The sequence below is a fragment of the Pelodiscus sinensis genome, chromosome 2, assembly GCF_049634645.1.
Source record: "Pelodiscus sinensis isolate JC-2024 chromosome 2, ASM4963464v1, whole genome shotgun sequence".
Taxonomy (NCBI): domain Eukaryota; kingdom Metazoa; phylum Chordata; order Testudines; family Trionychidae; genus Pelodiscus; species Pelodiscus sinensis.
In genome coordinates this window covers 247896854-247923246 of record NC_134712.1, presented here as the reverse complement: position 1 = coordinate 247923246, position 26393 = coordinate 247896854, and the positions used below count along the sequence as shown (strand labels likewise).

The 26393-nt window shown below is 48.3% G+C and overlaps 1 protein-coding gene across 3 annotated transcripts in view; it reads right to left on the bottom strand.

The window, feature by feature from the left end:
- The window catches only part of PLCD1 (phospholipase C delta 1), a 90396-nt gene that overhangs the window by 37885 nt on the left and 26118 nt on the right, over positions 1-26393 (bottom strand). For 2 of the 3 annotated variants that reach the window (XM_006120569.3, XM_006120570.4), the window contains exons 3-4: positions 7730-7958; positions 1800-1929 (exon numbers count right to left, since the gene is read on the bottom strand). In XM_006120569.3, the coding sequence (XP_006120631.3) occupies positions 1800-1929; positions 7730-7958 (359 nt within the window). Of the gene's footprint in view, positions 1-1799; positions 1930-7729; positions 7959-11271; positions 11495-26393 lie in introns of those variants that run through there. The other variant, XM_075922869.1, reaches the window with a different exon arrangement.

Sequence of the window (26393 nt, the reverse complement as noted above, 5' to 3'; positions counted from 1 at the left end):
CTCTTGCCCCCCAAAAATGCAGCTTGCAAAACCGCTTCTGCACCCCCCTCCAAACCGCTGCTGCCAGCTCCCAGCTTCCCTGTGTTTACCAGGTTGGAGCTGCAGGGTTTTAAAAATGGCGCCCAACATGGCAGACATCTTAAAGGGGCAGCCTCCATTTAAAAAAAATTTTTTTTTTAAATTTTTTGTTTTTGCTCGACAATTCTGTTTTGGGGGTTTGGGGTTTTTTTGCTTGACAATTCTGATGCAGAAATTCTTCGCATTTTTTCCGCATTATTGTTAAATGGGTTGGCCGCCTCTGCATTAGGGCATAAGTTTTCCTGAGATACAACTCACTTCCTCAGATGCTGAAAAAAAACCCCCAGAAAAGGAAGGGTTACAGAGATGGGAGTGTGACATCCGTGCTAATTCAATCAGAGTGGATGTGGCTCCACTTCAGCAGTGATGAGAAGCTGAGAGCACCTGAGTGGGAAATCACCTCTTGTAATGTGAGAACCACTCCATGTGTCTATTTAAACCTTGTTTCAGGGTGTCAAGTTTGCAAAGAAATTCCAGTTCAGCAGTTTCTTGCTGCAGTCTGTTTCTGAAGTGTTTTTGTGTTTGAGAATGGCAGCTTGCAAGTCAAAATCTCTGTGTCTGGGGAGATTAAAGTGCTCCCATTTGGTTTTTGTATGTTGCCATTCTTAATGTCTGATTTGAGAAAAACATGAAGTGATTCTCACATTACAATAGATAAATTCCCCTTCAGGTACTCTCACCTTCTCATCACCGTTGGAGATGAGCCAAAGCCATTCTGATCGAATTAACACTGATGTCACACTCCCATCTCTGTATCCCTTCATTTTTTTCTTTTCTTTCTTCTTCAGCATCTGAGGCTATGTCTATACTACAATGATCTATCGGCAAAAGGTACGCAAATTGTGCTCCGCAATTTGCGTACCTTTTTCTGATAGTTTTTTCGGAAGACGCTTTTCTGAAATTTGGCCCATCTACACTGGGCCAAATTTCGGAAAGGCCTCCTCTTCCGGAAGAGCCCTTCTTCCTCGTGGGAGGAGGAAGACAGGGCTTCCAAAAGAGTGCATCTGCTCTTCCACAAAAAAAAGTGGAATCCCATGAAATGTTATGCCCTAATAAATTTGTTAGTCTTTAGAGTACCACCAGACTCCTTATTGTTTTTGCTGAAACAGACCAACATGAGTACCCCTCTGAAATCTGCCTACTCCATCAGTTTGTCATCATATAATGTCAGTAAGGCTATGTCTAGACTACAAGCCTTTTTTGAAAGAGGCTTTTTTGAAAGAAACTTTCAAAAAAGCATCTTTCGAAAGAGAGCGTCTAGACTACAAGCAGTTTTTTTCAAAAAAGCGAGCCAATTTTTTTGAAAGTCTAGATGCTCTCTTTCAAAAAAGCAGTTTGCATTCAATAGTGCCTTTTTTCGAAAGAGTACTTTCGAAAAAAGGCATTATTCCTCGTAAAATGAGGTTTACCGTGATCGAAAAAACTGCCGCGTTCTTTCAATTTACTTTAGAAAGAACGCAGCTGCAGTCTAGACGCAGGTGAAGTTTTTTCAAAAAAAGGCTACTTTTTAAAAAAAAAAAAAAAAAAAAAAAAAAAAAAACCCTGTTGTCTAGACACACCCTAACTGAAAGCAAGATTTTATTTTTAAAATAAAGGTTCATATTTAACTTTCTATCCCTTACTTGAAGAGATCTGATGTCTTATAACAGACGTTTAAAATGTTTATAACATGACCCCATGCCAGCCCATTCACTACCATGCCCATTGTAAACCCGCCTTACCTGAAAGATCTGCTTGGCATAACTGTCGTCCATCTGAATGTTCACTTCTTTCAGGAAGTTCTTGAGCTCTTTAAAGCTCATCTTGTTGTCTTTGTTCTTATCGGCTTTCCGCAAGCAGGTGTGAATCCAGCTGCAACCTGATGTAAGGCAATCTCTCCAGAGCAAATCCTTCCCTATCTATTATCCCGCCTACTGGCGGGGTGCGGGGGGGAACCCCTCACTTAAAGATTCTGGGCCAGATATTCAGCTGGTATAAATCAGCACAGTGCCCTCAAGCTGAGGATCTGGCCCTTTGTTTTTAAAGGGCATGTTAAGGGTTGCTCTCATGGCCACAGAGTGTACATTAGGAGAGCCAGGCAGAGGCGAGCTCTTTCACCCACTGGGGAAGGACATTATTTGCCCCATAACTGCTTCTTGCCCCAGATGAATGACAAAACACTTTTGCAAGAGAATGAGCAGTCAAGACCACTAACAGGGACTGGGGGGTGAGAGCAGGAGGGCAAAGGGTGCCCAGGAGGCAAACGGCTGCTTTCCTGCAAAGATGGGTGGGATTTGACTGAGGAGGAAATGCAATCGGGCCCTCAGGGCCGGGTACCTGTGATGGGTGCTCACCCCACACAAGAATGGAAGGAGTTAAGGCCTGTTCACTCTAAGGCTGTATCTGGAGTCAGAGGCAGGGAGCAGGGAACTGACCGGAAGCAGGGTCAGTGGCATAGGGAGAGGCAGGGCCTATAAAGACAGGAAGCTGGCCCCAGACAGGGGAAGCTGCAGGGAACGAGCAGCCACTCCCTGGGAAGAGGAAGCAGGGTTTGGAGCGGGTTCTCCTAGAGAAAGGGGTGGAACCAGGAGGGGTAAGAAGCCCTCAAGAGAAGGAGCAGTGAGGGCTGGAAGAGCAAAGCGCAGAACTTGGGGGGACTGAAGGTCCCTAGATTGGAACCTGGAGCAGAGGAGGGGCTTGGACTCACTTACCGGCCCCTGAAGGAGCGACACCTGTGGCAGTGAATGGGAAGTCTGCCTAGGACTGCTGAAGAGAAGCCTTTGATATAGCTTGGAACAGGGGACGCTAAGTGACCTGGCTGAGTCACGAAGAGGACATGGCGGTTCCTGGGAGGGAAGAGGAGCTTCCTACCTGAAACACAGAGACGGTGTGATGACTCGACCCTGGGGAAGGCTGTTGGACTTGAGAGCTAATCCCTACCATGTCCAGGAGGAGGCACCAGACAAGCAGCAAATGGTGCGCCCCATCACAGTCCCTGCACTCTGGCTTAAGAGCGGAAGAACGGCCAGATTCCACCCAGGGAGAAACACCTGCGAGGTGCACTCAGAGAGACTAGAAAGGAGGCAGAAGGAGAGCTAGCCATCTGACTGCAACAGTCACACTGCAATTTAATGGTAGAGTCACCAACACAATTGAAGATGTCCTGGGCCTCATCCTACTTCTGATATATCCCTCAGTGCAGTCCCAACATTAACTATGTTCCCTCACTTCCATTGTTAAAAACACCTTAGATCAGAAATAAAGGAACTGTGGATTTGAGAGGTCGTATAGAAAGAGTCACTCACGCAAAAGGGATGAGTTTTCCAACATCAGAAGCATCCCGCATGACTACCTGTCTTAAAATAGAGTGGAAAGCACTAGAAAATGTACCGAAAAAAAACTACCCTGCCCTGGCAAGGGGGAAAATGGACAAGGGCCCTCAAAACTTCTTTCCTAGCTCCCTGTATTCCTATATATGATGCACATGTCTTTTAAGGAAGCCTTCAAAGCAAACCACACTTCCAGGCACATCCACTGAAGAAAGACAACGTTTACATTCCAGGCTTTCATTGAACATCAGCAAACCTAAAATGAGATTTGTTCTATGCTGTAATTCCAAACTGGGCTAGACTGACAGTAACTCTTCCAGACTGGACGCCAACAGGACACCATAATTATTCTTCCAGAAATACTGTTTGTCTACCCACCCCCATTTAACTTGGATTCTGATAGGAGTTAGTGAGAGAGAGAGGCATGTTTCCACTTTGTAAATTACAGTCTTTGCCCCAAACAAATTTTATTGTTATTTAGTCACAATCATCTCTCCTCTTGGATGGAAATAGTTCAGTGGTTGAAACTGGACATGCTCCAGAGGTGGCTTTTTTGTAGCTGCAGAAGTGGTGGAAGGGTGCAATCATCATACATTTTAACCAGAATGAAAACAACCAGGCAAGGGGGATATGATAGAGGTCTATAAAATCATGAGTGGGGTGGAGAAAGTGAATGAGGAAAAGTTATTTACGTGTTCCCATAATATAAGAACTAAGGGCCACCAAATGAAATTAATGGGCAGCAGGTTTAAAACAAATAAAAGGAAGTTTTTCTTCACACAGCGCACAGTCAACCTGTGGAACTCCTTGCCTGAGCAGGTTGTGAAGGCTAGGACTATAATAGGGATTTTAAAAAGAGCTAGATAAATTCATGGAGGTTAAGTGCATTAATGGCTATTAGCCACTATGGGTACAGAATGGTGTCCCCAGCCTCTGTTTGTCAGAGGGTGGAGAGGGATGCAGGAGAGAGATCGCTTGATCATTACCAGTTCAGTTCACTCCCTCTGGGGCACCTGGCATTGGCCACTGTCGGCAGACAGGATACTGGGCTGGATGGACCTTTGATCTGACCCAGTGTGGCCGTTCTTATAGTATTTCTCACAGCACCCCATCCTGGTCACCGGCTTCTCCTGAAACCAGGGCTCAAGAAGGCAATCTTATGAGCCTTAGAGAAGTCCCCCTACCCATGAGTAGCAATAAGTCATGGAGGAACCAACGTGGTGGGATAGTGGCCCTAGAAGTGAAACCTAGCAGTGAGATGGTGGGTTGGCTGCAAGTGGGAGCATGAGGCACAGTGCACGAGGAGTGGCTGAACTCAGGGAAGAAGGGAGCTAAATTTGGACATGAGCCCAAGTGGTGAAGGGAGTCTCAACAGAAGTGGGTATGCCAAAAATGTTTGGGAAACAATGGCTCTCTTTCTTCAGCATTCAGAGTACAACCTGATCTCTAGCACGGGTCAGGAAGAAATACTGGTGGTCCCATATGACAAGATATAGTACAGTAAATTCCCTTTCCCTATGTTATGATATTGTATAATATTGCACAGTCAGGCGCAGGTTGGGGTTTCTACTGGCCTCTGAAACACCGGGCCTTGGTTGCTGTTGAAGACAGGAAATCCTGTCTGGCCCACTCTGACCATTTCTACCTGTATGTTCCCAATGAAAGCCAAAGAGAGGTAAGGTAGGAGGTAACCCTAAACCAGAAAAAACTTATGAGGGGAATTCACAGGTCACAAGAAAAGTAATGACCTGAGCAAAGCAGGAGACAGGGAGATCCCTCATTATCAAGAGATAATTAGATTAGGGAAGTCCCAGTGGTAAGCATCAAACCCTAATTAGGTTCATCAAATACCTCAGTGCCAAAGACAGGCTGAGACAGGCCAATTCAGAGCAATGTTAGAAGAAAGCCAAGCAGGGGTGATGAGAAGATCAGAAATCACTTGCAGGAAAAACAGACACACACACACAGAGGATGTGAGCCCTGGGGTAGACTAGATAACAACTAGGTACAGAGTTTTCCAGCTGAGGATGCTGGCACCCCCACCAGAACCACTGTTACATCCAGAAGACCTAGTGAAGCTCCCGCACCCATGAGTAAGAACAAGGCAGAGAGGAGCTCATGTAGCAAGATGGTGGTGACAGAGGAGAAAGTACCTTGCTCAGCAGTGAGATGAGAGGGTTGGCTCCAGGTGGGAGCATGAGGCCACAGGCCAGTGTGAGAGGAGCAGCTGAACTGAAATAAGGAGGGAGCTACATTTGAGTTTTGTCGATGCCGGCAGTGAGGTCTCTCCCAGGAGGGATGGGCTACCTCATTCCCTCAACAGCACTGTGGCAACAATTCTGCATAGTTTGGTCATGCTGGTTAAGTCAGTAACTTCACCCAGACATGCCTGCATATATCTGATGGCAGAATCAGGGCCTACGTGTTAAAAAAAAATGCAGTGTCCTAGTGGGTTTAAGGAGCTTGGAATCTGAGGTAAGCAAAAGCTATTTAGTTGCTCCACCCTCTCTTGAAGTCTCATGCTGAACAGCCACAACCGCAGCCTGTTATCAGGGAAGGTCTCTCGCTATCTGCTTGCATGCGCGGTGTGCTGCAGCTAGAGGAGCAAAAAACGGGAGAGATGAATGGCAAGCTCCCCTGCTCCTGATAACTATTTTGCTACTCAAAGAACCATTAAGCCTCTCCCTTCGCTGGTGTTTGTTTCTGAAGGGCAATCAAGGTTTGTGCTTGCTACACAATAACAATGCAACCAGGACTCTAAATTACCCACAGGCAGGGCCGTCCCCAGGGCGGGCGGGGGAATTGGCACAATGCTCCTCAGTGCTCCAGACATGGGGCCCAGGACAACTCCCCCTCCCCCAAGCAGTACAGCCCAGAGGATCATGGGTGGCCAGGCACAAGGCAACAGAAGGGGTCCCCCCTCACTCACCACACAGTCGGTTGGAGCTGGAGCAGCCCGGCTGTCTGTTTTGCCCTGTTGCGCCACCCTCTCCCAATTCTCCACAGTGGTAGGAAACAGAGCACCCTGGGGCATTCTAGCTCCTGCCGTCCATGTAGTGAGGGAAGGCGATCCATGCTGCTGCTTTGCCAGACCCCCATAATACCCCAGGTCCTTCCCGTCCATAGGACTGTTGGGATGGGGGTCGCGGGGGCCCCAAAAGTGTGTGGCCTGGGGCAGCTGCCCCAATTTGTCCTATGGATAGGACAGCTCTGCCCACAGATTAAATGCAGACATGGTTCATGGGAGAGTCTTTGTCTTACCAAAAGCTTCTGTCATGAGCTTCAAGGGATGCTCTCCCTTGTGTGAAACAGCAGTGTAGGTTCCACTGAGAAGTCCAACTTCAACAGACTTAACACCCCAGGCCCTACTCAAAGCACTACCTAGGAGAGAGAGGGAGGTCGTGGGCCAATTACTGACTAATTCAACTTGACAGTCCTGCTGGTGGTGCCGAGAAAAACCTGCCCCCCCTCTCGCCACAGCGTGTAAGACCACAACATGAATAAGTATGCTGAATAGCCCAGAAGGGACAAAGGATGGGGCCACCTCGCTAAAGTCCATCCAGGAGCATGTACTTGGTACTCACAAAACAACCAGCAGCTCTCAGGAACCACAGTGCTGACTCAAGTAGGTTGCTTTAATAGCAGGGAGAGCCACAGAGCATCCCAAAGGTGGTCCAAAGGCTTTTAAAAAGATGCAGCCCACAAACGCCCTCACTTCTAACATGGCAGCGAATCCCATAGATACTCAGGGATCTACAGCACTGTGTATGAAAGCGGCTCCATTGAAGCCAGGGGAAGAAACTCCCATTGACTTCTATTGGGCCAGGATCTCACCCAATGACTTTGTTTCTCTGCTGCATATTCCCTTCCCCCCTCCTTGTCTGTAGCGTGCCTATATAGCGTGCAAACTCTCCAGGGAACGGGATTCCTCCCACGCTGGTGTAAATGACTCCATTAAAGTCAGTGAAGCTACACTGATGTACAATTGGTGCACGAGAGAGGCCAATCAGATAGTGGCATTGCATTTCTACAAAAACCCACAAACACTACAAGCCTTTCACTCACTGCCAGGAAATGCCCAGCCTGGCGCTCATGGTGAATGAAACCAATCCCTGAAGAACCTAGGAACTAATGGCTTTTTTATCCTAAATCCCCAATGAGGCAATTCTTTGTTTAAAGGACTCTCCCATCAGTGTAAACCAGGAGTAATAGTGAGGAGACTCAGTGCCCTGTTCATTGCGCCATTCGACACCCCCACGCACACACACATCCTCCATGTGAGACAGACAAGTGCATCTTTGTTGTGGCTGGATAATTAATCGCTTTTGTAAGGCAAAGGATACTGCTGGAGTTTCTGCCGCTGGCTCATGGAATTGTTCTTGGCTATTATTTTCTTCAGGCCTGCAATCCAGTGGTTGGCAACTACTTCAGAATTGGCGATGAGGTCCAGGTTTTTCCGCTGGTCTTTAAAGACGATGGAAAAACAGCAATGCTCAGGGACATCTTTGGCGTACTTTTCCATCCCCTCTGTCTTGTGACCGGGCCTCACATCCCGAATATCTTCAATGGAAACTGTGGAAACAAAGCCTCCTGCTATCAATGGGGAAGTGGGACTAGCCAGTCTTATCTCAGCTCTGAGTGGATATTAACAAATAACCCTTTACTTTTCCTATAATCACTCCCAGAAAGGTCTGCAGGGCTCTTTCCCCCATCTCTCACAAACAACAATCCAAAGGAGGGAACAGCAGTATCAAGGGAAGAGGAAACTCTCCTTTGTTCTTCGCTTCCATCATCCTTTGAACAAGTAAACAGGACTCACACTGGAAGTAACAATGTGATAGCTACTATTTACAGCACAGGACTGACTGTCAGGAGGCGAGGGTCTACTCCTGACTGTGCTATTGACACAATGTGTGATTTTGTCATTAAGGCCAAGATTTTCCAAACAAAACTACTTTTTTGGGGGGGATGATCAACCTGAAACATGTTTCCAGGGGCTAATTTTCATAAAGGAGGTGCTCGTTCCATTCTGAAGTTTATTCTTTAGGTGTCCTGAAAAACACTCAAAATCACTAATATGGCCTTAAGTGCTTTATGCTTTTGAAACCCCATCCGTCAAATGCTTTGAGAGGTTCAGCTATTAGGAACAGTGAGGTTATTTAGACAAGGCCTACATTAGACCTGGAAGGTCAAGTTAAGGTATGCCATTCCTGCTACGTAAAATAGCTGGAGTCGACATACCTTAAGCTGAGCTTGGTACTATCTTCACAGAGATGACCGAAAGAAGTAGTTTCCCATACTCCTCGTGACTGAGAGGAGTACTGGCACCGGAGGTGCCCTCGGTGTTTGATTTAGCGGGTCTTAACTAGACCCGCTAAATCAAATGCCAGAAGATAGATCTCCAGCATAGCAAGTGAGGACGTGGCTGACGTATCTAGAATTAGCTGCAGTATATTTAACAAATGTTGAGGAAGTGTTACTTCTGTGTATAACAACATCTCAGCCCACTGATCATATCAACTTCATCACATCTTATCACAGAAGAATTGCTTTTAAAAAAATCCTAAAAATACAGGACTAATCTTCAATGACAGCAGGATCAGGGCCAGAATACTGGTCCCGTATGTTAATACTGTCTGCCTTCTGTTGAAAGACTATGAAAAAGGAAAGCACTTTGAGCTGGATTCTCTTCTCGTGCTGATGCAAACCAAGAGTCACACTAGTGTTACACTGGTATAAATGGGAGGAGAATCAGGTCCATTTTCTTGTTTGTTCAAAATGAAGTGTAAAAGCAGTTGGCCGTTAACAGGCCAAACTATTCCCCTCAGCTAGGCCCATACTACCCTGGTCCCATCCTCACGGGCAGATTTGATCCCCGTTGCTGTTGGGAATCAGAACACCCGGTTCAAACATAAACCACACAATTTGATCTATGTGGCATCATCGGGGAGAAACTGGCTCCAGCTGTAACAACTTAATCCATGCCAAATAATCAAGGTGGCTATTGGAGAAAACCTAAACAAACAGAGAAACAGACACCATATGTGAACAGAAACAAATATTATTAATCTGTGTAACTTGAGGCCTTAAGCACTGATGAGCCGCTCAGTAGGGAGGGAGAGACCTGCAGGGGATACTGCATCAGAGGAAAGGATCCAGTTTATCTGTTTTATTTCTATTGGACGCTTTTGGTTTAGAGAAATAAACCCATCGCTGAAGAAAGGAACTGACATTCTGCTGCTATTCGATTTTTTTTGGTATCCTGGCTCGTGAGTTGACCCACCCATTTTATATGTGGAGGAATTTCCATGGATTAAATCTGAGGTTTCGCATGTGCTAAACCAGTGCTCTCCAAAGCAACACCCCCAGCCAATCCACCCCATGTAAACCAATGGCTGAACAGCAGTAGAGCACAGAACACCCTCTCTCCTAATGACTCAGAGGGGTAACTGTGTTAGTCTGTAACTTTATAAGCAACAAGTATTCCTGTAGCACCTTACGCTATGTCTACACAGCAAGCCTTTATTTTGAAATAATGTCGAGCTGGAGGACTTCTCACTCCAGCTCCTGTAACCCTCATTTCATGAGGAGTAAGGGAAGTTGAAGAAAGAGTGTTCTTCCTTCGACTTCCTGCAGTGTAGACAGAGCCAAAAGCCAAAACAAGCTATTTAGACTTAAGTTACGCAATTGACGTAAGTGAAGTTGCATAGCTTATTTCAACTTTAGCCCTGCTGTGTAGACGTACCCTTAGAGACTAACAAATATATAGGGTCAAGAGCTTTCATGGGTAAAACCCACTTCTCCGAATGCATCACCGCAGAAGTTTTAACCGTCAATTCCTACATGGTGAGGGCTTTGGAAGAGACGGCTGCTCATGCAAACCAACTTTCCAAAATCACACGGAATTTCCCTCTACACCACCTCACTAGAGTCCTGCTCTAAATTCAGGAGGCCCCTGAGATGCGAGCGCCCGAGTTCCAATCCCCCGCACTTACAACCATTGTTGTAAGTGCAGAAGGGGCCAGAAACCCCGACTTAGGTCCTTAGCCTGCATTTACAATGGCGCACGGTGCCTACCATAAATGTGGGTTCAAGTTACAACGCCCCCGACTTGTGACGCTTCCTCCGGAATGAATAACGTCACAAGTCGTGGGCCTCCTGTATTTCTAATGACGGGGTTTGGGGGCTCACATGGGACAGTTTGTTCCACAGATAAGGGCCCATCCTTCACTGCTAAGACATATTTCCCTAGCACTTTAATCTTGAATTTCCTCCTTCATTTTAATCACTTTTAAAAAAGTAAAAGTCATGGGAAAACTGAAAAAAAAATGGAAGCAGGTGGCATGAGAAAAATTCTTGTTCAACAATTCTTCTGGGGCCATCAGAGGATTGAAATTCAAAAACATGGGAGTAGCTCATAAGCAGAAGTTTGCTCGAGTCAAACAATAAATACAACTTTAGACATTTTTAATCCCATAGGAAATCTAGAACTGGTTCTCTGGAATCCATGGCCCAGAACTCATGATCTAGCAAGGTGAGTCCATTGGGGGAGGAAATGGACGAAGGACTAAAAAAGACTCTGTGGTACACTGCAAGGGGGATTGGGTAGCGAGAGAAGGTAAATGGGAGGCTGGGGACAGGATACTGGGTACCTACCATATGAACCAGTCGTGGGCAACCTGTGGCTGACCCACTGGGGTTCCACCTAAGGCCCACGGATCCCCTGTCAGCCCCTCTCCCCCACGTGTCTCTCTCACACTGGGGCACTGGAGCCCTGCACTTCCTTCTCCTCTCCCTCCCTCCCAAAAGTTTCAGAGGCCATGAATCCTCTGATTCACACTCCGTCCCCGCCCCATCCTCCCAGAGCTTGAACACTGTGAATCACCTGTAGGAAATGCAGGCAGACAGGGAGTCCACGGCTGCAGGTGGAACACCAGTGAGCCACTCAGATGAAGGAGGGCCACTCATGCAGCCCACTGAGTATTTGTGGTTGCCCATCGCTGAGATAAACTAATAATTCCCAAAGGTCTTCTGCGCCACTGAGCACACACAGAATTCGTGTCCCACGCAGATTTCTTCGCTTCCGCATGGACAAGTGTCTTTCTGACAGCAAAGCTAAGAGAGGCGGCAAGAGTGGTCACGTGACCCACCCCAGAAGTCTGGGCCTGTTGTTTTGAGTGCCCAGAGCAGCTAGCAGAAAAGTTAATCGCTGAAAAGTGTGAGGCTGGAGAAGCCCCAGCTGGTGCTCAGTCAGATGCATCTCCCATCTGCCCATCGACCCCCACTGAACCCCCCCCCAACCAAGCCACGCCCCTGCACCCAGGACCACCCACTAAGCCTTAACCAGCTGCAGTCAGACCCACACCCCACCAAGTCCCACTCTCTAAGCACCTGTACCCCCCAATGAGCCCCTCGGCTCCACAATCAGACCCCCCCGCTGAGCCCTAATCACCTTCAATTGGGCCCCCTGCAGAGCCCCATTGCCTGTGCACCTGGAGTCCCTCCAATGAGTGAGTCCCTGTGCATTCAGATCCCCCGTATCCCGACTCCCCACTGAGCCACATACACCCAGACCACCCCACGCAGAACCCTCTCACTAAGCCTCTGTACACTTGGATCCTGCCAGGCTGAGTCTGCCTGCCCACACCTAGGGTGCCTGACATGGTGCACTACTCCTGAGGGAATTCTGCACCACAACTTAAAAATTCCACACACACACATACACAAATTCTGCATGTCATGTTTCAAAATTCCACAAAAATCTGCACATTATTTAGGGTACATCTACACTAGCCCCCTAGATCAATCTAGGGAGGCTAATGAGGGCGACTGAAATTGCAAATCAAGCCCGTGATTTAAATATCCCGCGCTTGATTTGCATGTTCCCGGCTGGTCGCCATTTTAGAAATTCACTAACCCGAAGTAACTGCCCACGTCTACACGCAGCAGTGAAACGAGATTCCGATTTAAAGCCGTAACTCGAATTAGCTGGTAAACCTCATTGCAGGAGGAATACCAGCTAATTCGATTTAGGGGCTTTAAATCGTAATCCCGTTTCACTGCTGCGTGTAGACGTGGGCAGTTACTTCGGGTTAGTGAATTTCTAAAATGGCGACTGGCCAGGAACATGCAAATCAAGCGCAGGATATTTAAATTTGATTTGTAATTTTGGTCGCCGTCATTAGCCTCCCTAGATCGATCTAGGGGGCTAGTGTAGACATACCCATATTTATTTATTTGTTATACATAAATGTGGAGGCTCCAGCATGGAAGGGGGAGCACAGGCGACAGCACAGAAGTGGGAGCTCATTCTGCTACCCCTCTCACCCCCTCCCAGACATGGACCTCTGGGGCAGGCCCAGCCTGTGTGCTATGTCAGGGTTGGGTGCAGCCTCACAACCAATCTCAGGAGGGCCTATTTGAAATCATGGGATGGTGGGCGGGCAAAGCCCGCCCACCTTCTAAAAGCCCCTCCCCAATCTTATCGGAGGAACACTGGACCCATGTTCAACTGATTGCTTGGGACAAATAATGACTAAAGGATCAAGAAGTGCGGGCTAGAGGTTCAAAATAAGGGAGCCAGATGGGGACACCGAGCAGAGAACCCTGGACAGCGCCCACTGCTCCTCAAAGCTGTCGATGGAGCCAGTGGACGCCGCCCAGAGGAACTCTGCCCGGATTCGTGACACAAGGGAGGAGCGGAAATAGGCCCCACAGTCGCAGAGAACCCCCTCGTCTAACATCCTCCTCCTGCTATTATAGATGGCAGCTTTCGCTAAGGCCAGGAGGAGGTTGACGAGGAGGTCTCGCGACTTTGTGGGGCCACGGATTGGGTGTGCGTAAATAAAAAGGTGAGGGGAAAAGTGCAGCCAGAACCTCAGTAAGAGGTTCTGGAGGAGCCGGAATAGGGGCTGTAACCTGGCGCATTCAAGGTAGGCGTGCGCCAGGTTCTCCCTCACGCCGCAAAAGGGGCAGGTGTCTGGGATTGGGGTGAACCGCGCCAAGTACACGCCCGTGCTCATGGCCCCGTGAAGGAGCCGCCAACTGATGTCCCCGACGGGCCGCGGAATTAAGGTGGAATAAATGCTGGCCCATCGGGGTTCCCCACCCTCTATAGGTCTGAGGTAGTCCCGCCACTTTGTATCGGGGCGGGACACGAGGGTGGGGAAATGCAAAGCGTGGAGCACGAGCGTGTACAGCTGTTCCCTGGGCGCGGTCCGGAAACAGACCGGCTGCAGATTTTGCAGCCGGCTGGGGGTCCAAGGGTGGGGAGGCCGGGGGGGCCCGCGAGACAGGGGCCCGATAAAGAGGGACGGAGGCTTTGCAGGAGGGGAGGGGCGGGGCATTCCCTCTCGCAGGGCTCTCTGTAGGAGATCGCGAGCGAGCTGCGACAAAGCCGCCTTCACCTCCTGGAGTAGGCGCAGGGGGATTCGAGGGGTGGAGAGCCCCATGCGTTGAGCGAGCGCTCGGGGATCCACCCAGTCCCCCCTGTCGTAGTCCAGGAGGTCCCCGACCATGGTGGTTTCTGCCAGGATCAGCCTCCGGCGCACCGAGGGAGACTCCGCCACCTGCACGCGCAAGGCTGGATTGTGGAGCAGGGGCTCCGCGAGGAGGTCTGCTCCCTCGGAGGCCACAACGGACCTGGTCGCCAGAAACAGCTTCCAGGTCTGGAGGAGGTCCTGGTAGAATTCCGGCAGTTCTGAGAGGTCTCGCGGAAGGCCCCTCGGCTGGATGAAAAAGAGCTGCCGGTCGTATCGGAGCCCTCGGAGGCGGCGGAGGAAGGCGTGCCCCAAAATGCTCCATGCCGGAGAGGGGCTGCAGGATGCTCTCCCGCCTCCGTACAGCCAGTCCCCTGCGCTCCTCACTGCCATGCTGGAGCCTCCACATGTATTTATTGACATAAAAATTGCAGATTATGACAATAGAGTCTGCAGAATATTTTTGTGTTTGGAGCAGAGCTTTTAAGTTTTTGCTGCAGAATTCCCTCAGGAGTAACTAATCAAACAAGAGCTTTGGGGACATCTTGTGAGTGTGGGGATGTTTAAAAGACATATATTGGGTGGATAGGATTTAAAGCTTTAACCAGCTCAAAGAATGCATTCATCTCTAAAGACAAGAGCTGAAGTCAAAGTAAGTGAGCTGGTCTATTTCCAAACATTATCTCTTTGCTGCCATTGGAAAATCTGGGACCAGGCCTGGTACAAAAAAACCAAACAAACACATCTAAAGCTGGGCCCCAAACTAAGCAATCGCTATGTACAGCAGGGACACACAGATCAGCTAACTGAAAAGAAATCAGAAGCAGCCTAGAAAGGGAAGAGACTTTTATAGCGGAGGAACAAACATGGGACACATTTAGCCATGAGAAAGACCCAATGCAGGTTCCTGGAGTCGCATGGGTGTGACTGAGTACAGAACATAAGCTAGAAAGTTTATCGCTGCTTCCTGTTTTGCCTGGATGTTATTATCTACAAAGGAGTTTGTATTTAGGCTAATGCCTGCAGCAAAACACGGGGAGAGACTTGCATAGTTCTGGCCCGGGGACATCAGTGCAAACAGATAATCTGCTTTAAATATACCTCCTACCTTTTTACAGGTGAAGGTTCATGTGTAGACATGCCTGTAGTTTCCAAACCACCCCTGTGCAGCAGGCTTTATTATGATTGTACCTTCTCAGGCGGCTAACCTGAGAAACAGAAAAGTTAAAGGTACGATCACACAGCATGTAAGTGTCAGAGTTGGAAATGGAAACCAGGAATCCTTAACACTTGTCACCTGCTCTAGCTACCAGACAACATTCCTCTGCTTATTAATTAGCTGACAGTACTGAGTGGTATTCACTGACATAGTTATAGCATGTGAGGCTAAATCAAACTCAGTGAATCAGCTTTATTTACTGCCAAGAAATGTAAATGAGAGGTTTACCCACCTGCCAATCGCTAGCCACTATATTTGCATACAGGACTGTACACCAAGGTACAACTCTGTTTCTATCCAGCTGCCTTTCCATTTAAACTCTGCAAGATTTGTCTGGCACTCTGTCAAGAACAGATAACAGACACTACCCAACCACAAAGCCACAGCATCAACTAGGACATCTGCAGTGAGACAGCCTGAATTTCACAATAAACCCAACATGCCGGGCACAACAAGCATCCACATTATTCTGTGTGTTTAACAGGATAATGTAGTTTCTTTCAGCTGCACGCCAGATCATTAAAATGATTGGGGATTTTGTAACCTATTGCCTGGAATTCAACAAATCTCCCTTCACAGAGAAAGTCCAGGGTTGTAAATCGCTGCTCCTTATTTCGGGAAAAAACCCACATCCCAAGCACCAAGTGCAAATAGGCTCCCAGAATTGGGAGCGTAAGCTACTCCCCTAGGGGGTTTTGTAGCCAGACATGAACGGCATCTTGGTTTCCGCCCTCCGCCCCCAGAGAGCAAGAGAAAGGCAGTCAGCCTTTGATGCCTTGGGAACGCAGGTGTGCTGCCTGTCCCTGACTCTACCATAAACAGAAACTAGACAGTAAATGGGCTAGCTGACGACCCAGGGCCTCCCGCTGTCCTGATGGCTAGTACCAGTAATTGACACACCTGCACTGTCCCAGGAGAGGAATCTTCACCCATCACATACCAGAGGTGCCCATTGTCTGCACTTTCCCAGGTGTGAATTATGCTTTGCACCCTTCGTGGGAAACTTGGCATTCAAAGCCATTTTCCTAATTGGCCACTTGAGACCAGGAAGAAGCCTTCATAACCCAAGGGGTATAAAGAGGGTTTAGTAGCCCACCCCATTTGAGCTCCAATCATCTACACCTGCTGGCAGGTATTGCTTGACTCCCGAGGTCTGTGGGACGCCCAACCTCGCCCTACTTCTTCCCGAGGGATTGAGAGAAAGACGCTGGCCACATCAAGTCTGGAACGCAGGGGTGAGAATATATATCTGCTAGTATCTATTTTGCATGCATTTAATAAGAGCTCAGAGAACCAAAAGGGTTTCATGGTACCAGTAAGTGACTTCTTAGTGTAATTTCTGTCCTGTCCTTTATAGTGGCTGTGTTATCTGTAACACAGTAGTAGCATTTAACAGCTAAGTTTACCGTGTAACAATAAAATAGTAACTGTTTAAACTTTAACCTGACTCCTTCAGTTGCTGTAACAGAACCAAGCACAATTTAAAAGAACTTCAGCCAGTCATAAGGAACAGGTATACGAAGAGCTTGGGCATTTTGGATCGTGTCACTCCCAGGTGACAGATCCATTGGGGCATCTCTCAGTCTTCCCTAGACTGCCCGCTGCGAAGGGATCGTGTATCCTAGCAGCTAAAATCTGAGACGTAATAGGCTCTTCCTATAAACAGGGGCGTCTGTCAGCCTGTTGGCTGCCCTCTGCGACGGGACCCCAGTCCTAGCAGTAAAGTCATGGACGTTAAACCTTTTTCTCAGTAACACACACACACACACACACACACACACACACACACACACCCTGCCCTGACCGTCGGCTGACAGGTTTACCTACAGCTCTCTCCCAAGAACTGGTGCCCTGACCACAGCTATTGTGCTTTAAATCAGCAGTGTAGACAAACTTTAGATTTACATGCGTTTTACAAGAGCTTGGTGCATGCATTTTAAGTTCAGTACAAGATTCTTTCTATACTTCACTTGTCTAGCTTTTTATATCGTGCTGCCCACCATGGCTTTAGATACTTGTTTAGACAGCCTTTAGATTCCCTTCGATGTACTATTAGACTCACCCACTTATCACCGCTGCCCTTATACATAACCTCTGAATTTGGCCCTAAAACATGACGTGCCCTGTCCCAATCCATGCGGAACGTGTGCTATGAAGAATAGGGACAATATTTCACCAGCAGGCTGCCCAGCAGGCAAACAGCCCCAGATATGCAGACGTCTGGTTTAAAATGCAAAGCTAGGCAGGAAAGAAAACTTGAGTAACTTTGATACACACTAATTATCAACTGACTTAGCAGTGAGATGGTTGTGTTTTCACTGGAACTGGAGCCTTGCATAACACATTCCCATCCGCAAATCTTTCCTGAGAAACCGTACTGCCAATTGGAGGGGAGAAGGGTCCTTTCAATGGACTGGTTGAGTATCTAGTTCTGCCATGTCACCTTTCTCTTTGCACCTCTCCACTGGCTTCCTCTGCTCAAACACAGCAAACCGAGGCTACTTCATGTGTAAAGCCCTTTCAGCCAAGCTGCACCCTACCTATCCCTCTTCTTCAGTACTAAAAAGTCAGTTCCTGCTTCTGATCAATCCCTCAGACACACCGCCATTGCCCACTTGTTACGTTTTCATTCAAGCACCGTGGGGCTTTCTCTCATGCTGCCCCCACATGCTTGAGAGACTCTCCCTGTAAACATCTCCTTTAAACCCCTACTTTAAGCTCTCCTTTTCCAGTAAAGCCTTAAATGATCTTGACCCCCCATGCTGGCTGCTGGTCTGCAGAGTCCACTGTGCTGACCAACACTATCTCACTGAATCTATGTACTTCTCCATGTATCTGTCTGTAGCTATCTGTGGTCTCTTGTCTTATACTTGGTTGTAAGCTTTTGTGGTTAATTCTGAGTACAGAGCCTAGTAGGGATGTGAAAGCTTCACCAGTCCTGGTTAACCAGTGGGGGCTGGAGCAGCTTTGTTGCTGAAAATCATAAAATCACATCTCTAAAAAACTTCTGTCTCCCCTACCTTCAGCTGCCATTGGGCACAAGGGCACTAGTTTATTAGTACTGAATAAATCTTAAGGATGTCCCTGCTTGGCACCATGTCAAGCCCTTTCTTTTTTTTTTTTCTTTTTTTTTCTACAGGAAATGTTGCTGGGCTGATGATTAAAATGTTGCATCCACTGGCTCGGTAATACCAGTAACCCTGACTTGTAACCCTTTTAACTTTTCAGAAGCATTTTAAAGGAAACACCTAAAGTCCCATAATAGCTCAGTCATGAATGGCTTTCAGATAAACAGTGATAGTCATAAATGTAACAGGTTTTACATTAATCTTGCACCCAAACTGTACAGAAACATGTCCTTTACAGGGCCAGAAGTTGAAGTCAGCAAAGTCCAGTGGGAAGTGAGGCATTTTTTAAACAGTGGGAATAATAACAGTGTAAGAACAGTCACATCTTCTGCCTATTCATTTTATTTGATGAGTCCTCGTGCTTGTATTAGAAGGAGTAAATAACACTAGCTCAGGGTATGTCCACACTACCCCCCTAGTTCGAACTAGGGGGGGGTAATGTAGTCATACGGAGTTACAAATGAAGCCCGGGATTTGAATTTCCCGGGCTTCATTTGCATGAAGCCGGCCGGCGCCATTTTTAAATGCCGTGCTAGTTCGGACTGCGTGGAACGAGGCGTACAGCTAGTTTGGATTAGGAAGCCTAATCCGAACTAGCTAGTTCGTGCCACGTGTAGCCGCGTGGCACGCAGTCCGAACTAGCCAGCATTTAAAAATGGCGCCGGACGGCTTCATGCAAATGAAGCCCAGGAAATTCAAATCCCGGGCTTCATTTGCAACTCCGTATGACTACATTACCCCCCCTAGTTCGAACTAGGGGGGTAGTGTAGACATACCCTCATTTACTTTCTCCATACCAGTCATGATTTTATAGACCTCTACCATATATCCCCCCCCCCCTTTAGTTGCCTCTTTTCCAAGCTAAAAAGTCCCAGTCTTACTAATCTCCCCTTCAAATCAAGCATTAGAACACATTCTCAAGGGATGTAGCAAATACTCCATAAGGCACCTGAACCTCAGCTCTCATGAGGAACTACAGTGACACTTCTTGATCAAAGTTTTTGAGAGGAATTTTTTTTAGGCTTCAATTTTTCAACGAACCCCTAACATTTTCCACAGAAAGCAGACACTTTTCATGAAAATTTTCATTCCCGCAGAAAACAATTTCAGAGTCGAGTTTTCAACCAGCCCTTTGCCAATATAGACAAGGCCTTACTGAATTAAGTTAAACCAAGTTAAGCTGGAACTACACTGGTTTAAGGGGGTCTATATTAAGGATTTCCAGCAGTTTAATGAGATGGATTAAAAATCAACTTTAGGTAAAGCAGTGCAACTTTTTAGTATGGCCAAGGGCTATGTGATTTGGCCATAGTTTAATGATAGGATAGACTCAGGACTGGCAAAAGGAAAAGTATGTTCTCAGGCCTTCACCAAAGGAGCATACCACCTTCTCCATTAATTAACGCAGTGCTGTTTGTAACAGGCTTTCAGGATGGAAAGTGCTAGGTATTGTTCTGACTGGCTATTTGCCAGTTTCCCAAAGCAGACATTTCCTCTTGGCCATCTGTTAGTCCTGTCACTAGAATGGGTTATCAAGAGACCAACCTAATCTTTTCCACTGAAAGCCTGGAGCCATGTTTTTTGCAGGGGGGTGGGTCGTTCCCAGACAGAAATCCTTCTCACGAGCACATGCCCATGGGAGAAGATAAGTGGTAGCCACAATGATGCTGCCGCTGTAGTTGAGTGGCAGGTAACACAATACAGAGTGCCAAGCCTGACTTCTCTGAAGTGAATAAAGCACACAAGGGGCTCCTGGCTGACTTGCCGTCTTGCAAAGTATACGGACAAGAAGCCACCATGCGGGGTGGAGGCCTGAATACACCATGCTGGCTCTACATCTGTCCCCCATCTCCCAGGCGTGACCAAGGAGCCCTGCTTTGTCTGGTATATCTAATGCAGGCTGCATATCAAAGGGGACTCACTTTGCTTGGGTGTGTTCAGGGGGCAGAGAGGTGCAAAGACCCTTCCGTCTCTTCACATCCTGATCCCCGTCTCGGGTTGAAGCAAAAGTGAGAGCAGGGACTGCTCCCGCCTACTGCTCCCAGGACACAGGACAACCCAATGGGAGCAGGAACTTGGCTCTGCTGCTCCAAATCAATCAATGGACCAGACATGCTGCAAAGGAGCCCAAAGCATGCACTATCCTAAGAAGAGATGCAACGGGTCAGCTCCATCTGTGCAGTCCCTGAAGCCGTTGAGCTGTTCCCTACTCCTGCCGAAATCGTGTCACTTCAGACCAACCCAGCTGGCCTCTGCCACAATCTGGCCCTAAGCGCTGTGGGCTGCAGACAGTGCAGCAAAAGCTGTAACCCCACCCACACCAGCCCAGCCTGGAGCAGCCTCTACCTATGGTGGGCCAGCCAGCTGGTAAGACGCTAGCCACAGCAGGCCGGGCTGCAGCAGCCCCTTGCCTATGGCAGCTTGGCCAGCAGGACCCCAGCTAATGCGGATGCTGCCTGGAGCCGCCCCCTCTCACATGGGCTAGGGCTGGGCTGGAGCAGCTCCCTGCCTGTAGCACCTGGAAAGCGTGACCCTTAGCCCACAGAGGCAGCGGGACAGCAGCCCTGGTGGAACCCCAGCCCAGTTGCTCTGCATCAGCCCTCCAATGGTGAATCAGTTAAATTATATCCTTTTACTCCTTTAACAGATTCACTATTTCAATTGGTATTTACATCCCTAGCATCAGCCCCTATGAACACTTTCGCAAGAGCATCTGGACTAGCTCCAGGGATCTTCCTAAATCCTGATGTAGATTCCAGGGCCCAGATTCTCAACTGTACGGAGGCACCTAACTCCCATTGAAATCAATGGGAGTTAGGGACCTAAATATGTTTGAAAATCTGGGCCCAACTTTCTAAGCTCCTGCTGTACTTGGACTGGATAGATTATTCCCCTTCGCTTCCTGCCCTAGGTAGCTGTGTGTGGCGTTTCCATGTGCTATGAAATATACACTTGTTTCAAAATATCTAAACAGCTGACTACTAACATTCAGTATTTTCCCACCTCCTCCCCCCTTCTTTCTCCTGCTCCCCATCCTCCATTCCCACCACTCTCCCATGAGAGTTCTCACCAATGTTCCCTGTAAGCTGAGTGGTTGGGAAGCCACCGAGGAAAGATTCAGGTGTCACCCAGCTGATTAGCAGAGTGCACACAGCCACTTGCAGCCGACAGCATGTGTTTCTATTGTTGGTGCACATCCGCACACGCCTTAGTACACATAGCAAAATTTATTCCACACACAAATGGGGAAAAATTGGAGGAAACAAAGGTCACATGACCATATGCATTTACTGGGCCTCTGTGTCTTTTAGGATTTCTGTTATAGTAAGGAAAGGAAGGGTCATTGCAATGTAATCATTCCAGCTTAAAAGCAAAACCAGAATGCCTGGCAGTGCAACAGGGCTTTAGCATTATGGGCAGGGTTCCCTGTAAGGTGCATTCCTACGCAGGTGCACACCAAGAATTTCATTCCCACCCACTCCCTTAGCAGAGCTGTGGGGACAGGAGCAGCTGGGCAGTCACCATACAGCCTGAGTGGCAGCTGCCAGAGCTGGAGCCTGGGCTGTGGTACTAAAAATAGCACCGTGGCCGCAGCTCAAGTCCCGGCACACAGAGCATGCTGACCCATGTACCAGGACAGGAGGTGCTCCTGGACCGGGACCGCAGTACTAAAAATAGCACCATGGCCCTGGCTCCAGCCGCAGCACACAGGGCAGCAGCCCTCCATGCTGCCCCGCCAGGCAGGTGCAGGTGTCAGGGTGGCAGAAGGGAAGGGGCAGGGCAATAACTAAGAGGAAGGTGGAGTGAGGACAGGAAGGGATTTGTGCTAAGAGGAGAGGAGGGGGGCCAGGGCAGGAGAAGAAAGGGGAAGGCACCAAGGGGCAGGGTGGAAGACAGACAAATGCCAGGGAGCCAAGGGGAGACAATGAGGGGAAAGGGCTGGAGGAGGTGGGTAGGGATGTCAGTGAGGATGGGAGAAGGGAGGGGACAGGGTGATGCTTGGAGAGGAAAGGAGAAGGGCAGATGGGAGAGGCAATGAGGCAAGAGGAAGGAAGAGGAGAGGAGATGAGTGGGTGCTGGGAGAAGAGGGATTGAAAGGAGGGGTAGTCATGAGGAAGGTGGGGATTGGAGCTGGTCATGTGCGAGGGCAGAGAGGGACATGAGAAGAACTGGGGCAGAGGGTGAGCACCAGGAAGGAAGAGGGCAAGGGAGGCAAGTGTTGGGAGGGCAGGGGCAGTGAGGAAAGGGGGAGGCAGCAGGAGGGTGCAGGGGTAAGGGAAGGTGCAGATGCCAGGAGGATTGTGGGGGTGAAGCAGAAGGGCAAACATGGGGAGGGGAGGGATGGGCACCAGAGGGCAGAGAAGAGAGGCAGGGCAGGTGTGGAGAGGGACGTGTTAGGAGAGGGCATGGGGAGGGATCTAGAGCAGGGGTGGGGGGAAGAGATGGGCTGGTGCAGGAGTCAGAGAGGATGGGGAGGCAGGTCCCCAAAGGGCTGAGGGGCATGAGAAGGGCAGGAGCCAGGACCCCAGAGGACGGTGAGGAGCAGCAGCAGGTACCAGGGGAGCAGATGGGGCAAGGGGTGGGTAGGAGATATGGCAGCAGAGGGGAAAAGGGAGAGGTGCCATACATCCAAACCAGCGCACATGACCTCAATGTTGGTGCACAAGACAAAACTCACTCCGCTCATGGACGGAAAATCTTAAGAGGGAACACTGATTATGGGCCAGATTTTCACCCACAATGAGGTTCAGTTTTTCAAAAGAGTTTGGCAGTTGTCAGCCCCCATTGTAACTTTCATGGCCGGTCTGCCAAAAGAGCCCAGCAGCCAATGTGCACCCACAGTACTATGCCCCTTTGACAATCTGGCCCTGGAGGTCTCACAGAACCATGCCAGGATCACAGAAATCAATGGACTCCTGTACTAGCTTGCTCCACAGGAAGGGCAGATTAGATCACAGACGAGTTCTGTAGCTAAACAGAGACACCAGTCTCCCATGCTGTCAAGCCGGCATCTTTCACGTACTCTGAATTCAACGCGATTTTAAATATATCATCCGAACATGTAAAAACATAAAGGACCTAAGGTTCTGGGTCAATAACTAATCTTTGGTTTGAAACTCTCATTGGCGTTGACAGACTTGCCGGGTCTCTGGGCAAGGAGAGCAGGGGCCCAGCCCTGCATTCCGGAAGGGGCGGAACTGCACCTCCCTTAGAGCCACCCACAGCGTTCCCTGTGTCACGCCAGTGGTGATTTAAAGGCCTAGGGCTCCCACTTCTCCTGTGGTAGCAGCGGCAGCCAGGAAACTTGGTCCCTTTTGAATCTCCAGGCACCAGAGCAATTGCCCTTTTCCCTCTCCACCCCCAACCACTGGAGGGCCTGGCAATTTGATTACAACCCACTGATGTGGGTTACAGGTCCCCACTGTGCCTGACCCACAGAGGATGTGAGTTTTGTTACAGCCCTCAGTCACAGCCGGGCTTTGAATCTCAAGCTGTCAAAACGTGTGTGTTTCACCCAAGAGGATCCCATTAGTGTCCACCCCACAATGGCTCAAAATAATATTATTTCTGTAAGACTATACATCCAGCCACCACAATTGCAGGAAATCTCTCAGCTCAGAAGTATGACCTGTGCCCTGCTGAGAGGTTATTATGCTGGGGTTCTTAGCTATGCAGCAGATTAGATTTACCAAGAGACCTCTCCGCTTTCACATTACTGATTCTTTTTTTCTTTTTCACACAGATTCCAAACTAAAACCCAAAGTAGCAGTAAATTTTTTTTAAAAAGGCAAGCACCCAACATAACTTGTGTTCCTTGTTAGCTTTCTACATCAGGGATGTTCAATTGCATTTAATCAGCTAATCGAGTAGTTGATGGAATTTCCTTCAACTAGTCGATAAGGGGGGAAACTGCAGAACCGCAGCGGGGTTAGCCACCCAGCTTTTACTCCATTCAAAAAGCAGAGACACAGCGGGGGAACGGGCGCGAGCTGAGAATCAACTGTCCCAGCTCATGCGCCTCTGCTTTTTAAATGGAGTAAGCAGGCGGCTCTTACTCCATTTAAAAAGCAGAGGTGCAGCGTCTGGGAACAGGTGCGACCTGGGACAGCTGATTCCCAGTTCGCCCCAGTTCCCCACTGACCTCTGCCTCCCCTGCCCTCCAGCAAAGACAGTGCTAGGGGGAACTGGCTGATAGCTGCCTTTGACTCCTCAACTAGTCGAACAGTGACTCGACTAGACGCTTACATCCCTATTCTCCATTCTGTGATATTTTATTTTAAATGGTTATCTGCATTTTCTTTCTCTTGCTTTTTTTTTTTTTTCCCAACACAAGACCAGCAAAAGAGGGCAACCATAGCATAATGCCTGGCAAACTACCCCAGCTATGTGTAATCCTCTATATGCCCAGGGCCAAAAAACTAAAACCAATTTATGCTGAATGATCAGGAAAATATGCACATATATCCTTGTGCAAGCCCAGAAGATCACAGATGATCAAACAAACTGAAACCATTACCAGCTCTATCCCAGCGAGTGCTATTAAAGGTCTAGAAAACATGACCTATGGGGGAAGACTGAACGAATTGGGCTTGTTTAATTTAGAACAGAGAAGTCTGAGAGGAGGCATGATAGCAGTTTTCAAGTATCTATTACAAGGAGGAGGGAGAAAAAATGTTTTCCTTGGCCTCTGATGATAGGACAAGAAGCAATGGGCTTAAACTGCAGCAAGGGAGGTTTAGGTTGGACATTAAGAAAAACTTCCTAACTGTCAAGGTGGTTAAACACTGGAATAAATTGCCTAGGGAGGTTGTGGAATCTCCATCATTGGAGATATTTAAGAGCAGATTGAATAGACACCTATCAGGGATGATCTTCTAGACAGTGCTTGGTCCTGCCGTGAGGGCAGGGGACTGGACTTGGTGACCTCTCGAGGTCCCTTCCAGTTCTAGCGTTCTATGATTCTATGAAGCAATTGTTCAGAACCCACCGGGATGGAATGCAAATGCTCAACACAAACATGCACCAGCAAAGCATGCTGGTTATACCGGAACTCAGAAGATCTTGTTCCAGTTCCTGGCTCTGCTGCAAGCTTCCAGTATGACTTTGGGCAAGTCACTTAATCTGCCTGTGCCTGAGCTCTCCCTTGTCTATTTAAGTTCCTCAGGCCAAAGACAATGTGTGGACAGCACACAAAGACAATGATCAAGCGATTTGTCACCTGCCATCCCTCTCCAGCCTCTGACAAACAGAGGCCAGGGACACCAATTCTATCCCCTGGCTAATAGCCTTTTATGGACCTACCCTCCATGAAGTTATCTAGCTTCTCTTTAAACTCTGTTATAGTCCTAGCCTTCACAGCCTCCTCTGGCAAGGCGTTCCACAGGTTGACTACGCGCTGTGTGAAGAAGAACTTTCTTTTATTAGTTTTAAACCTGCTACTCATTAACTTCATTTGATGTCCTCTTGTTCTTCTATTATGGGAATTAATAAACAACTTTTCTTTATTCACCCTCTCCACACCACTCATGATTTTATATACCTCTATCATATCCCCCCTCAGTCTCCTCTTTTCTAAACTGAAAAGTCCTAGTCGCTTTAACCTCTCTTCATATGGGACCCGTTCCAAACCCCTAATCATTTTAGTTGCCCTTTTCTGAACCCTTTCTAAAGTCAAAATATCTTTTTTGAGGTGAGGAGACTACATCTGTGCACAGTATTCAAGATGTGGGCGTACCATAGAATATCTTACTGCCCCTGTATAAAACTGTGTCTTATTTTCTATCCCTTTCTTAATAATTCCTAACATCCTATTTGCCTTTTTGACAGCCGCTGCACACTGTGTGGAAGTTTTCCGAGAACTATCCATGATAACTCCAAGATCTATATATAATAGATATAATATAACATTGTGGACGGTTCGGTTAATCTGTCATGTGTTCGGATACTATGGTGATGACTTACAATCAGAGCTGTCCCATCCATAGGACAGTTCAGGGCAGCCACCCCAAGACTCTATCTTTGGGGGGCCCATGGTGGCCACCTTAACTGTTCCATGGATGGATCCTACAGCAGCCCGGGGGATTACCTGGGGCACCTGGCACAAGGTGGCAACAAGGGTCGGGCCTCCCCTCCTACACTCAACCACAGCAGTGGGAGCCTGCTGCCCTCTCTCTGCCCACTG